General features: G+C 36.0%; 1 protein-coding gene across 1 annotated transcript; it reads right to left on the bottom strand.

Annotated features, from left to right (window-relative positions):
* Window positions 1-5664: 5664 nt before the first annotated feature.
* LOC129778668 (U6 snRNA phosphodiesterase 1) lies at window positions 5665-6729 on the bottom strand. Its single transcript, XM_055785721.1, has 3 exons — window positions 6411-6729; window positions 6079-6265; window positions 5665-6017 (listed from the first exon to the last, which is right to left on the bottom strand). Exons 1-3 carry the CDS (start codon window positions 6607-6609, stop codon window positions 5666-5668), a joined length of 738 nt encoding a protein of 245 aa, XP_055641696.1. The 5' UTR covers window positions 6610-6729; the 3' UTR covers window position 5665.
* Between the last annotated feature and the right edge of the window lie 9592 nt (window positions 6730-16321).

Genomic DNA, 16321 nt, shown 5'->3' with positions numbered 1-16321 from the left:
TCTTGTTGTTATCGCGATTCTTATTGGAATCTGGTGCATGCATCGCTTGCAGCTCTGATCTAACCAACTTCCACAGATAGCTACACAGGTATGCTATACATTTCGTCGCATCAGTGCGACAAGAGAGGATTGTTGTAAAAAAACAGACCTCAAATTAATGAAATCTACTTAATTGTTACAAATTCAAAACTAAACATGATTCTGATAAATATTTTCATCTGGATGAGTAATTTTTGGTATGATGAAAATCTTACCTTAAATTTTGACCAGTTTACATGCACGCAGCCACAAATTTTGTAAAATATCTATAAAATATCAAACGCAGCCAAATGTATTGTACACGTATATTGAGAATATCGAGGAGAATTTTAAACACATTAAACTAGAAAAAACAAGAGCCTAGCGAGACTAATCTGTCGTTTTGTTAGTTTCTATCGAATTTCTGGATACTTGTTAAATGAGCAACATTGGTTGATTTTTTTTTGTGAGAGGAACAATCCAATCATCATGACACATGTTTACAGGAATTACTTATGATGTATTTGAGATTGTATATTCAATTTGACATGTAAGAGTTATTCACCGTTTCTCTATATTTAAAATCATTCCTTTCGAAACAGCTTTCACGTATAAAGGCACCACATCACGGATAATTGTTTTCCAAATGACATCATCACATCTCTTTTTCCTTAATGGATAGTACACTATTATTAATCTGACATCACAGTTTTATTAGGTTTTATTAGGTACAGTATTTTATTAGTTTTTCCAGTAAACCGATTCCAACTAATTGTTTTTTACGTGATCTTGGATATGTTTCCTGTCATCGTACGTAGGATTTTTTTTCAAAATATTGATTTTTAACGAAATGGCCACATTTTTAATAAAAAAAAGCGTTTTTTCCTTTAAAATCAAAACAGAAACATTCACCAGAATGTGATTTTTCAAAATATCCAAAAAATTCTACGTACGATGACAGGAAATTTAGTGGGGAATCTGGGAGAAACTATATAATCAAAATCGGATGGACGGTTCCCGAGTTAGTACTTAGCGTTTTATATTTTGGATACATTTATTCCCTTTATTTTACATCGTGTTCTCAGGCTGCAATCCATGGACCATAAAACTGTCCTTCATCGCTTAAAAGGTGATTTTGCTCTCACTTTTTTGTTGACAAATTTGACCTGCAGTCCTCTCTAGTTGCTTCTGACATCCGCACCACTGCTCTTCGATTCGTTCCTTATCCGAATTCAAGCTTAAGTTCTTTCATTATCTCAAAAACGCCTTGTAGACCATCATTGAAGTGACAGGTTGCCATATTTGCTGCTGTTTTCAAAACTTTTGACTTTTGGTTGCATGCATCAATATTGCAAATCCATCGCTCTGGCCGCGATAGTAAGCGAATCAAGTTGTTCGAATCTTTGTTGGAGAAATGCACATAGGATCAATTCAAAATTCAATCTAGATATATCGATTCATTATATTGTTTAATAACATAGCCAGGAGGATATCCATTCCCATATGCAACTGATGTATGCGTTGCGCGCATTCTTCACGCGCTGCTTATGCAAAGAGGTCCACTGATTGGCTAGTAACTTCGGAACGGAACATCAGGCAAACTTGGGACAAAAATTACAGTAAAATAGACATCCCAGAGAAAATTTTAGGCATGCAATATTTTTTTAAATTTTTTTCCATGTTTCGTGCTTCCATGGTCGAGTGGTTAGCGTCACAACTAACATGCCGGGTGTTCGGGTTCGATTCCCGTTCTGATCGGGGGATTTTTTCGTCAAAGAAATTGCCTCCGACTTGCCCTGTGGTCACGCGTTTTCTAGAGCTTGCCACTCAGAATGAATTCAAGGCGTGTTATTTGGCATAGAAATCTCAACTAAGTACTAATAAAAATGACGCTTCTAATACTACGTTGAGACGGCGCAGTTCCCCTAGGAACGTTAGTGCCATTGAAGAAGAAGAAGAAGAAGAAGATGTTTCCATAGCGTACTACCCCCTTAAATTAGATTACTAAACTTATAATTAAAAAAGAAATCATCAAATCGTTTAGCCTTGCGATTTTCTTTCGTGTACTACTTTTATGTGAAAATATAGCTTCGAGTGATTTGTGATCGATCTCCAATTCAAATCTGATGCTCACGAGGTTAATCTCGAATCGTTCGACCGCCCACCGTCAGTGCTTCGTTCCCCTTCTGGACATATCGACGCTCTGCTTCAGTGAAACTGTTGTTAGCGTATGACAAAACTATATCCAGAGAAAAATACAGAAGGACTGGGTAAAAGATTCAGGATACTCAAGTGGCCAATTTTGTTCCGATCTAACATTTTCTTCCATCTTTTTATCCTTAGAGCGCTTTTCATAACCTCTAGCTGAACATGTTGACTGAAAGGTAACAGTGGAAGGATAACCTCTACTGCCTTTGAGGGTGTGCTTCGCATTTCTCCAGTTATATCAACGCATGCCAGTCGTTGGAGTTTGTTTACCTTTTTAGTAGCTATGGTCTTATTAGTCTTTAGCTACCATGCTAATGAGGCATACAGCCCTATTCTGTATTCCGACGGATTTCCATTTCGTTTGAAATCGTTGTTTCGTTGTTGAGCTATAATTTCGCTTCATCTATTTCGAACGTTTGCCCCTTTAAGTGCGCTACACATACAACGTCCCGTCACCGTCCCGTCAACTATTCTCTTGGATTTATTTTGCCGACGTCAAAGTTGCTGGTAATGGTGTGTGTGAATGCTACCATATGATCTTGGGAGAATGTTTGACATTTCATTCCTTTACGTTGACTTCACGATGACGGGACGGTGTATGTGTAGCGCACTCTAATGTTCTAAGAGAAACAGATCGAACGAAATGCAAAAACAATTCGTACGGAATACAGAATGGAATTTAATCAAGTTGTTCGAAATATTTCGCCTTGATCGAAATACAGAATAGGGGTGCACAATGGCACAATGGTAGAGGGCCCCATGTTCTGCCTATCATTTTAGAACATGTCTATAGAGCAATATTGATTAAGTTTAAGCGTGCGTTACAGTAAGCATTTAACTGAAACGCTGCACTTTATTTCCTCTCGTCCGAGATGTAGAGACTGCAGATGCAGTTTCTTCTTTCTGGTGAAAGGAACAATTGTTGTTTTTGAAGGAATTTATGCTCAGACCATCTGTGATACACCATGATTATGTAAGGTTTAAGGCCGTTTGTATCCTGCTCAATATCACGTCGTCGAACTTGCCACGTTCCATAATGACTAGATAGTCAGCAAAACCCAGAATTTCGAAACCATTTTCCTCCAAGCTTCTGAGAAGGTGACTAGTGATGTGAAGGTGACTTCTGACTAGTGATCAAAGGAGAAGTAGTAGAACGCCTCATTGTGGGCAACCTTTAGCTGCAATCACAGATATCGACGACCCGCTCCGAGGTGATTTACCTGTTTGTAAGCAAGAAGTGGATCTATTCGACTATACAGTCAGTGTCACTCTCATCAGTGTAGATTGAAGATGTTGCATTTCGGCGTTTTTCCGAATGCCTCCCATTCTCTCTTCTCAGGATCTTCGAGGTCAGTTGGTCATATTAATCAGACTTAATCTTTACAAGCCATCCATGAACCGTTTGGTGTATTTTGAACTTAAGTCTCTAAAATACAAAAAAAAAAATATTGAACCGTTCTAATTTTCCATCAATTATGGGGCAATTTTATATTAACGACTTGTTCTGTCGTTAACTTTACGCAACTTTTCACATTTGAGTTTCTTTTTTCTGTTATTGGTTATAAAGTAAATTATTTATTTATTTATTTATTCAAACCATATCACTCACACTTGGTTCTAATGATTTTCTTAAAACTAAATGACAGTACTAAATCGAATACAATGGTGAAACAAAATAAAGAAAATGAGCCCCGTTATATAAATCGAATCGAGAAGTCGATACAATCACTATCACTATCACACCGAGTAAAATTTCGTATTTTGTAAATCGAGATAATCTCTTATCGAGCTCGGAGTTAATGAGTTTGTAATTGCATATATTTAAGCGTTTCTAAAATGTTTCCCAAAGGAAAATATCAGGGACGCAAACCAAAATATAATCATTCTCTGAAGATATGCAACAAGCGAACCAAACAACTCGAAAAATTATGACAATTGCACCGATAGCTTTCATTCGATCGATGCTATCGACTTGCTCGATTTCTATAATAGTAAAATAGAGCTAACGAACAAAATTCTTATCGACTTGATTTCAATAATAGGACTCAATACAAAATTTATCAACTACGAGTGAGTCGTCTGTAAAAGTTGTCCGAAGAGATACTCCTCTTCATTCCGATAAAATGGCGAAAAATGTACCGAGTGACCAGCCCACTTGATCGCTAAACTGACGAAGCCCGTGTTGCCAGAACTGGTCATGTCACACACGAATAGTGCATGTTTCGGTGTATCGAGCTTTAAATAGTTAATAACGACGTCGGCCATGTCCTTACAGTAACCAGGGGGAAAGGGATGGAATGTTAGTATCATATTCACTGCCCGAAGGGCAAAAGAGTCGCCTCTATAGTGTGGTTCCCTAGTTATTAAGAAGGAAGGGATAGTTGTTGGTGGGGAAGGTAAGAACCAGGATTCACTGTGGTGAGTGATGTGATTAGAAGTTCATCCATTTCTTTCAGCTCAGCTTTCAGTAGCAGCTATTACAACCATCCATCTTAGGGGATTGGTACCCTCTGCTTTTGTTCTCAATAGTTTCAGATTCTTTTTCGGATATGCTACTATAGAGATCCGTCATACGCAGGCGGAGTTCATTCGCCGCGCGGAATAAAGGGTACTGAAGTCAAATAGGTCGAAAACATCGTTGGAACGGAACGGCATAAAACGAACAAGAATGTGCAACGCATATTTCACCCTGCGTCCTTCAAGATACAAGAAGTTTCTGGCACGAAGAATACGTTCAGGCGCATACATATCAATTTGTGACAACAGTGCAGAACAGTCGATTCCTCCGGTCAAATGATTGGCGACAAACATAACCTGAGCGTTGACTACTTTCCAGCAGTCCAGTCACAAAAGTTGATAACGCGTCTCGTATGGTGGGAAGTTTAGTGGATCCCACCACGGGAACACGTCGTACAAATTTCCGTTGAACAGACTCAATCCTAGAAATCCAGTTCGCTCACTCGCGACAGACCTTGGCCAGAGATGGAATAATTGGCTTTAGCTTCCGCTGGAACGAAATAGTGCCGCAATTCGAGATGTTGAACGACATCGTGTTTCTCAAGCACCATTCTTCAAAGCGGTCGACCAGATTCTGATGCCTAAGACAATCTAGAGCGATAATCACATAGATTTTCATCCGCGATAGCAAGGACTCTTCGTTGATGAACACTGAGAACTAGAGTTGTAGAAGTTGCAGACTGTGCAGAACCAATTTTGACACAAATCCGTATGTCTGTTTGATACAAGTTTAATCATCTGGATTTAATCTCAAGTTTATTCAGCCTTGCTAGCAGGATTTTGTGATCGACGCGGTCGAAAGCTGCCTTAAGATCTTTATACATAGCGAACATGCTCTGGTTAGGGTAATAAAGTAAAAACGCTCATGCATACTATGCTGCTGGGAGCCTCAGCAGTGGACTAGATATGTAAAAAACTAGATTCATAATAAATCAAAATCGTGAAATTTATTTCCGCATTTCAGGTGCAGTTGCTTTACCATGATATTCATTTCACAATATTCTTCTTCGTAGATGGCCGCAAAAGTTTGCTGTAATGCTTGCAGATTATCTTCTAATAGCTTCCGTTGATTACCTAATGTCCACAGAAAACTAACATGAAAGGATGGATCTTTGTAGAACTCAGGCAATTTGTACTCTGCCAAACAAGCATCTAGTTTTTCCACTAGCAACTCCAGCGGCTTGAAACTATTGTCGTGAATTCTGGCAGCGAGAAAAGTCCTGGTGTTCTCCGCATTGGTGTATACAGCTAGCTCTGATAGAAGGATTGTAAACCTGGTGAACAAAAACCCATTATCATGAATCATTGCCTGTCTATCTCTAATAAATATTTTACCTCTTGCTTCCGCGGATGGCTGCTCTTAAATTTTCTACAAATGTAGGTATATTATGGTGCCTTAAAACGAAAGTCTTTGTAAGACTCATATGCATATTATCTACTCTATTCAGTTCTAGATTTAGATCGTTGGCTGCCTTTGTAATGATTTCTAGCTGCAGGTTACTAAATGCATCGATGTCGTTATCTGAAATAAATGGACATATATTACAATTTATATTGCCATACTGTTTGGTTCGAATAAGTGATATAGGTATTTGGCATGTTCTCGGATAATGAAAAACGAACGAGAATAAAAATTATTACGATCAAATGGGATTTAGAATACTTACAATCTACGTAAACATAGCTTGCCCAGATACCTCTCTCGTGCGGAAACGACCGTATTCTTCCTTGATGCCTAGAGGTGTCGTTTTCCGGTTCCGGCGGAGAAGCAGGTGTCATCGCTTGGGTAAATACACAAGCATCTTGTGTTCGTGTCTGGTCATCTTCCTCACTATCTGAACTGGTATACTGAAGGATATTGTACATTTCAGCCACCAAACTAGTTTATTGTGATTACTTCGGTCGAAATCGTTTACGAATATTTTTTTGGAACATTATTTTGAAACACAATATTTTTTATGGTTCACAAACACGCGCGTCCATCACAATAATGTGACAAGTGGAGCAATTTTATAGCGAAAAGCCAACGCACATAGATAGTTTTTAGAGGTATGTTATTATTTTTGTATCCAACACAAATTCATTAGCAAAATCCCGATGTTTCGTTTTGATGTGAATTTGGTGAATCTTGTTACAAGTTTCAGATAATTTTGCTATTTATCCAACAATACTAAAACAAAGAGCCTATCAACATTGACGGCCTTGAGCCTCGTTTACTAATTTAGGGGAGCGTCAACAAATAATTGATTTTTAGGCAGAATGAACAAATATTTAAAATTAAAATTATGAAAGAAAATTAGCTTTTCAGTACCAAATTAGTATTCTATTTGAATGTTAATCATTTCTGACGTAGGACTACGTCCTACATTAAGGGTGCTAAATCAGAAAACAGGTCACGTTTTTATGAAATAAAGCTAATGTTAATAACTTTTTTTGTTGTGGAAGGATTTTAACGAAAATCTTGTTTTCTCGTACGAAATTTGTTTTTGAAGACAACTTCATATTATAATGAAAAGTTTCATTAACAATGTTGAAAATGTATAGACAAATGGTTAAATAAAGGTCAGAAATACGTGTTTCAAGTAATTAAATAAAATTATGTAAAAATTTTCATTCAATTTTCAACATTTGAAAACTCTTCTAATCTGATAGAGATTACACTAACGAGTTTGAGACCCAAATTACGGCGCCTAATTGGGAGTCACCACCTGACTTCGACACTATTCCACTGTCATCGCGAATATGGGTAAAGTGTGCTATACATATAGCGTCACCGTCACCGTCCCTTCAACTATTCTCTTGGACTTATTTTGCCGCCGTCAAAGTTGCCGATGTTGGTCTATGTGAATGCTACCATAGGATTTCGATGGGAGAATATTTGACATTTCATTCCTTTTCGTTGACTTCACAGTGACGGGACGTTCTATGTGTAGCGCACTTAATTATGTATTTACGTTGGTGAAAAACATACTAACCTAGATACAAACCGTTCAAATAGATGAGATTACGGCTGCGCTACTCTTCCTATGTTTGTATAGTAGACGTAAACGACAAAATGAACCAATTTTTCGCTGTTACGCATTCTACACAATGTAATACGTATACTCAACATGCAAGCAAACATTTTTTGTTCTAAAACATTTGAGTAATTTTGAAAAAACGTTTTCGAAAAATCATTCGTATTTACGTTGGTGAAAAACATACTAACCTAGATACAAACCGTTCAAATAGATGAGATTACGGCTGCGCTACTCTTCCCATGTTTGTATAGTAGACGTAAACGACAAAATGAACCAAATTTTTCGCTGTTACGCATTCTACACAATGTAATACGTATACTCAACATGCAAGCAAACATTTTTTGTTAAAACATTTGAGTAATTTTGAAAAAACGTTTTCGAAAAATCACTGTTTGTACGCATAGCAGACGTAGTTCCATACAGCTTCATACATTGTTCGAAAATCAACAATTACAAGTATTATGTGCTATGAGCTAAATCTACGTTTGAATCACATTCTATGTAGAGTCCAAACATGCCTTTCATGATAGCATCTTATCACTTAGCGTTTTCTAATAGATGAATATTCAATGGTTTCTTATATTCATCTATAACGCTGCATATATAGTTACTATTCTCTGTTCACTGTACTGCAATGGACGTAGAGAAGCAATTACTTTTTTTATGTTGTAACTACTCAAATTTCTGTATTTGAATTTTCAAGTAAGTACCGGTAAGTTTCTTCGTTTTTTCAAAAATTAATGCTTTATTCTACTAAAATGGTTACAAATTAAATATTCAAAGTATTCCTCATCGCTAGTCACAACTTTTTCCCATTTTTCAGGCAAATCACGGATCCCTTTGCGGAAATAATTGGCTAGTTTGTCGACTAATCACAAATCGATCCAATTTTTGACTTCATCAAAATTGGAGAAATGCTGGTCAACCAGGCCATTTTGCATCGATCGAAAAAGTTTGTAATCGGATGTCTGGAGAATATGGCGGGTGAAATAGGACATGTTCCTTATATGTTTCTGAATAGACAAAATTTGGAGAGCATGTAAATCGCGAAAATGTTACGAATTAAACATTAATAGTAATTAAAAAAAAAATCAAAAGAAATTTGTTATTTTTTTAATGAAAATTTAAACAGTTTCCTACATTTCATCCTTTGATTAACATTTTGTAGGTATTTTTGAATCATATATGATATATGACTTGTTTGTATTCGTAGTATGTTTGGATACGTTGTTTGATCCCAATGTTTCAATGTTTTCAATGTTTTCACCGCGAGTAACGTCAGTGTGTAGAGTCGGAGAAGCGAATAGAGCGCTTGCAGCGTGCATATGTATTAGTGATCTGTTGGGCAGGCGAAAGTGATCGCTCCATAGGATTCATATAGATCGACAAGATTGAGCTTTGTATAAATAATTATTTCAGCGACATAGTTATAAAAATTACGTGCTACTCTATATTAATAACATGCGAATATATGTTTCTTTACATAAAAATATTTACTTTTAGCGTCAAAGCCATATACACGGAGAAAAATAGAAATTCCTGTTATGACTATGATCCATATCAATGGAAGCAGATTAATTATTCAAAAAGTTTCACAGAAACAATTGCGATTGTACAGGCAGATTAGGTGAAGTGTGCTCCCATTTAGGCTTTGTTTTTTTGTTCTGAAATACTGGTCTCGTGAAGAAGTAAACTGTAATGAATATTTGTTTGCAGATATCCTCAATCGGTGGCCAAATATTCTTAAAGTTTCGCCAAAAAAGCTGATGATTATGTTGAAATTAAGAACATATTCAGCCAGAAAGATAAACCAACCCTCAGATATGATTTCCGGGTACCTGAATGCTCTGCGGAGAAGTGAAATATAGTTACAAGAAAATTGATCGGAAACAAAGAAAATCCATCAATTGGCTAATTCATGGAAAATGCAAGGAAGCATTCGAACGAGAGCTCGAGCCTCTGTATCTTATCTAGGTCCGAACATGCTGATAATCCTTTCCTGTTATTTTTTCGATTCAAATCTAGTGGGAAAGTCGCTCAAAGAACATCGCGAAATAGGTGCTTGTAAGTTAAGCAATGCGTCACACAAAAGCTCTTGTTCGGTAAATAGCTTGCCTAACTGTTCCACAAAGTTCATGTTAGTTCTATGGAATAATTCGCGCTAATAGAAAGATCGCAACTATATTCAAATCATCTACAAGAACGTCGATTGATAATGAATCCGCTTCTGCTGCCTAGAAGCTACGAATGTAAACAAATGATGTTTGCCCAACAAGTGCTCTGCATGTATGTGTAGCAAGAGCCCTATTGGACACCACACCACCACCACTTAACACACGGTGTGTTGACATGGAAAAATGCTTCCTTATTATGACAATGGGTTCTTCGTCTAATATTTCGATAAAAATTATAGAAATATTGATAACAACATTTGTTGTGCATGATGTATTTACTAATTACGAAATAAATAGAACGTTGGAAAATTACACACATGTTATTACACTTTTCCAGTGATTGGGGTAAAAAGCAATGTAATAATTAATAATTTTTTCGGGGTATACATATTGCTTTATTCCTGTGACAGCGAAAATATTTAAAACAATTGAAATATTAGGTTGGGGAAAAAGTAATCCATTATTTTTGGGTGGAATTCAAAACAATTTTAATATGCTTCTGATTATCCGATTTGGGTCAAATATTTACCGTTTTGTTGAAAAATTGCAATTCTAATGGTAGCTTCATGATGTCTCTATCATAGAGGCCTTGGTCCTTATTTACAAAAAACTCTAGCAATAGAGTTAAACCATCTTCTCTTGATCCCAATTTCTTATCACCATGGAAATTTTACAATACGATAAAAAGGTGGTAATCGCTAGGTGTCAGTCCTGGAATATATGGTGGATGTATTAAAACATCCCAATGAAGTTCTCGGAATTGTGTGGCCTTGCGCTATCCTGATGAAACACAACATCTCTTCTGTTGACCAACTCTGGACGTTTCTGTTCAATTGTTAGCTTCAAACGGTCCATTTGTTGATAATAGAAATATTAATTTAGTGTATTTGCACAACAACAAAAAAATTTGAAAAAACATATATCAAATTGCACGTAATTTCCTGTTGCTGTATCGGCACCATGAACACCATTCACAATTTCAGCGGTCTGGCTTGCATTTTCGTATTTAAAAAGTGTGAAATGTACCAAATGTTCTCTTTGTTGATCTTCATTGTTAAACCCTGTAACTCATAACTGAATGGAACAAACAAAAAACAGCAGAAGATTTTTTTAGTGTGAAACGAGCCTAAACTTGACATGGTATGATCGATATTACGCGAGATATTGATCACAAAAGCCAGCCAGCTACCGAGAAAATAATGGATAACTTATTTCCCAACCTAATATACAGCCATTCCATGTCAAACTGATTTGGTGGTTCTCTGATTTTCATGAAAAGTGATATATTTGCTCTTTATCCCAAAATATTAGACCCGTATTTTTCTATGTTTTTTTAGAGTTCCCATTTCCATTTTAGGGTGGTCCTAAAAATTAATTTTCCCCCCTTTCCGAAAATTACTTTTTTCAAAAATTCGTAACTATTGAATTACTATTGAATTACTAAACCGATTCCGATGATCGTTATAGCAAATAAAAAGCAATAAACTAGTTTTTTTTGCAAAAATATTATACTTGCAAAAAATCGGATTTTGTTTTCAAAAATATTGATTGTATTTGTTATTTTATAGTTTACATGGTTTCGAAACCGTGCTCCCGTGGCCGAGTGGTTAGCGTCATAACTAACATACCGGGTGTTCGGGTTCGATTCCCGTTCTGGTCGGGGGAATTTTTCGTCAAAGAAATTTCCTCCGACTTGCACTGTGATCACGCGTATTCTAGAGCTTGCCACTCAGAATGCATTCAAGGCGTGTTATTTGGCATAGAAATCTCAACTAAGTACTAATAAAAAATGACGCAAGTAATACTACGTTGAGACGGCGAAGTTCCTCTAGGAACGTTAGTGCCATTGAAGAAGAAGAAGAAGATGGTTTCGAAACCAAGGACACATATTTTTCATATATTTTCTTGAAAACTGACATAACATATCAAAAATTCAGATAGGTTTTCAAGTTATACCTTAATTGACAGAAAATAGGAACATGGGAAATATCATTTTTTTTAATAAAGGCATTTTTTGAAAAAAAATGGGAAATTTCGAATTTTTGGACTTCGGTAAACTTTTAAAATCTTAACATCAAAACAAAAGGTCGACGGCGCCAGTGGTTGTATGGTTAGCGTAACAGCCTCACAATCCGATCGGCCTGGGTTCAATCCCAGCTGGCGTCGTTGGGATTTTCTGAGGCGAAAAATCTCTGGTTACGTCTTCCTTCGGAGCGGAAGTAAAAGAAGTTGGCCCGGCTCATGAGTTGTTGAGTCTGATAGGTAGGAACAGGTGGAGTCGCCTCCCTGATGTCGGTGATTGGCACTAAAGTGGCGGAAATAGGCCGACGAAAAATAAGCGAAGATAAAAAAAAAAAAAAAAATCAAAACAAAAAAAAAACGCCTCTCTGATTTTCAGATATGTTATGTAAAAAATCCTCAGGTTTCAAGAAAAAATATAAAAAATATTGTGCCCTTGGTCCCTAGACGTTGAAGACTATGGAAAACAATAGCAATAAATAATTATGAAAACAGAATCCATTTTTTTTTGCAAGTGTAATATTTTTTGTATTTCATTTGATATATCGATCATCGAAATCGGTGTAGTAATTCACAAGTTTTGAATTTTTGAAAAAAGTGATTTTCGGAAAAAGGGGGAAATTTTATTTTTAGGTCACCCTAAAATGGGAATGGGCACCTTAATAAAAACATAGAAAATTACGGGTCCAATATTTTGCGATAAAGAGCGAATATACCACGTTTGACGAAAATCTGACCATCTCGAAAAAATACCCGATGCAAAATATCAGCTCAATCGGACTTAAGGGAGAGTGGCGCAAAGCGGTCAAAGTTTGAGTTTTTTGAAAATCGAAAAATCAGTAAAGGTAATCGGGGTTTTCGAGAATTTATTTTTTGATGCCAAATGTCCTAAAATGGCATGAAACGTCGAGATCTAGTGTCATCTCGATTTTTTTTTGTCAAAAATCGACACTCTGGGACTTAATTTTTTTTTCGGAATACGAAACGAAAAGTATGGTTTAGGGTGCCAATAAAAATAATTATCTCGATTTTTCATTCGGAACTTGCTTTGAAATGTTGATTTGCACCATAATATACCCTATGCGAAATATTAGCTCATTCGGACTTCATTTACTGGTGTCATAAATGTTAAAATTTGAGTGTTTTTGAAAAACGAAAAATCACCGAAAATCGAGGTTTTCAACAAAAAAAAATTGATGCCAAATGTCTTAAAATTGCATTGCTCGTCGAGATTTACAGTATTTTTTTTTTGCGCTTTGTCGTTTTTCCGCCTGAAAATCGTTTTTTGTAAAAGATAACTATAAATCTCGACGTGTCATGAAATTTCAAGACATTTGACATTTTCCGGTGATTTTTCAATTTTCAAAAAACTCAAATTTTAACGTCTGCGACACCAGTAAATTAAGTACGAATTAGCTTATATTTTGCATAGGGTATATTTTCGTGCAAATCAACATTTCGTAAACCATACTTTTCGTTTCGTATTCCAAAAAACAAAAAAAAAGGCACACAGTTTCGATTTTTGACAAAAAAAATTTTTTCGAGATGACTCTAGATCTCGACGTTTCATGCCATTTTAAGACATTTGGCACCAAAATTTTTTTTCGAAACCCCCGATTTCCTTTACTCCCGTTTGTATGATTTTTCGATTTTCAAAAAACTCAAACTTTGGCCGCTTTGCGCCACTCTCCCTCAAGTCAGATTGAGCTGAAATTTTGCATAGGGTGTTTTTCGAGGTGGTGAACATATTGTATAGGGTAACCTTTTGAAATTTTAGGGTCGATTTTTTCACATACATTCATTGGCACTCTACTGTATAAGCATATTGATTGTGTAATTGATTGTAACTATTGGGACAATATTGAATTTTAAGCATTTTGTTCGAATAACGCGTCTTCCGAAAAACGGTTTTTAGAAATTGAAAAAATGAATGAAATGCCCGCTTCCTGAAATATCGTAACACGTAAACATGTAGACATAGTGTCCATAATTCCGGACACATTTCGAAATTAATTATATATAGCTGGGATGCTCCAAACATAACGTACACCCCTATTCTGTATTTCTATCGATTCGAAATATTTCAACCGACTTGATAAAATTCCATTCTGTATTTCGTTCGAGTTGTTTTTGCATTCCGTTCGATCTGTTTCTCTCCGAAAATTAAATGGACAAAACGTTCGAAATAGGGAATGCGAAATTATAACTCGAACGAAATAACGGTTTCTAACGGAATAGAAATCCATCGGAATACAGAATAGGGCTGGTAATCTGTTGCTATTGTATGAAATTGTGCCTCATTTTGATTAGGTTGCCTAGTAGCCGTAAAAAACTGTAGAGGTTTTGACGCAGTATTACATAATGCAAAACAAATGCAGTTTTCATACAGCGTCCACTTTATAAAAAATTGCTACTCTCATTCTTTTTATCCCCAAACTAGCATTTTCATCCTCATCAGCCGGAAAAGTTTTTTTTCCTCCCCGTGCATCTCTCTGTTTCTATTCATTCAATTCATCATTGTCTATTTTTTCGGAATACGAAACGAAAAGTATGGTTTAGGGTGCCAATAAAAATAATTATCTCGATTTTTCATTCGGAACTTGCTTTGAAATGTTGATTTGCACCATAATATACCCTATGCGAAATATTAGCTCATTCGGACTTCATTTACTGGTGTCATAAATGTTAAAATTTGAGTGTTTTTGAAAAACGAAAAATCACCGAAAATCGAGGTTTTCAACAAAAAAAAATTGATGCCAAATGTCTTAAAATTGCATTGCTCGTCGAGATTTACAGTATTTTTTTTTTGCGCTTTGTCGTTTTTCCGCCTGAAAATCGTTTTTTGTAAAAGATAACTATAAATCTCGACGTGTCATGAAATTTCAAGACATTTGACATTTTCCGGTGATTTTTCAATTTTCAAAAAACTCAAATTTTAACGTCTGCGACACCAGTAAATTAAGTACGAATTAGCTTATATTTTGCATAGGGTATATTTTCGTGCAAATCAACATTTCGTAAACCATACTTTTCGTTTCGTATTCCAAAAAACAAAAAAAAAGGCACACAGTTTCGATTTTTGACAAAAAAAATTTTTTCGAGATGACTCTAGATCTCGACGTTTCATGCCATTTTAAGACATTTGGCACCAAAATTTTTTTTCGAAACCCCCGATTTCCTTTACTCCCGTTTGTATGATTTTTCGATTTTCAAAAAACTCAAACTTTGGCCGCTTTGCGCCACTCTCCCTCAAGTCAGATTGAGCTGAAATTTTGCATAGGGTGTTTTTCGAGGTGGTGAACATATTGTATAGGGTAACCTTTTGAAATTTTAGGGTCGATTTTTTCACATACATTCATTGGCACTCTACTGTATAAGCATATTGATTGTGTAATTGATTGTAACTATTGGGACAATATTGAATTTTAAGCATTTTGTTCGAATAACGCGTCTTCCGAAAAACGGTTTTTAGAAATTGAAAAAATGAATGAAATGCCCGCTTCCTGAAATATCGTAACACGTAAACATGTAGACATAGTGTCCATAATTCCGGACACATTTCGAAATTAATTATATATAGCTGGGATGCTCCAAACATAACGTACACCCCTATTCTGTATTTCTATCGATTCGAAATATTTCAACCGACTTGATAAAATTCCATTCTGTATTTCGTTCGAGTTGTTTTTGCATTCCGTTCGATCTGTTTCTCTCCGAAAATTAAATGGACAAAACGTTCGAAATAGGGAATGCGAAATTATAACTCGAACGAAATAACGGTTTCTAACGGAATAGAAATCCATCGGAATACAGAATAGGGCTGGTAATCTGTTGCTATTGTATGAAATTGTGCCTCATTTTGATTAGGTTGCCTAGTAGCCGTAAAAAACTGTAGAGGTTTTGACGCAGTATTACATAATGCAAAACAAATGCAGTTTTCATACAGCGTCCACTTTATAAAAAATTGCTACTCTCATTCTTTTTATCCCCAAACTAGCATTTTCATCCTCATCAGCCGGAAAAGTTTTTTTTCCTCCCCGTGCATCTCTCTGTTTCTATTCATTCAATTCATCATTGTCTATTTTTTCTCCAAGAAACCCAATATATTTATGTTTATCCTCCTGCCTATTCCCATCCATTTTTTGACCCAGCATTCATTCCAAGGCAGTTGAGGAAAAAATGCATTTCCAGAAACCCCCTGAAAATGAATTGTAAGCTACCGCAGAAAATATGAAAAATACCAAAACTAGGTTGTCCCATCCACAAAGTTTCACGGTGAAATATTTTTTTATCAGCGTTTTCGTCAGCTTGCTGTAGAAACTGATATGGCTCTATGTGCAGTATACCTGTCATTAAAGCTAATTT

Source organism: Toxorhynchites rutilus, chromosome 3, assembly GCF_029784135.1.
Source record: "Toxorhynchites rutilus septentrionalis strain SRP chromosome 3, ASM2978413v1, whole genome shotgun sequence".
NCBI lineage: Eukaryota > Metazoa > Arthropoda > Insecta > Diptera > Culicidae > Toxorhynchites > Toxorhynchites rutilus.
This window is presented reverse-complemented; position numbering and strand designations above follow the sequence as displayed.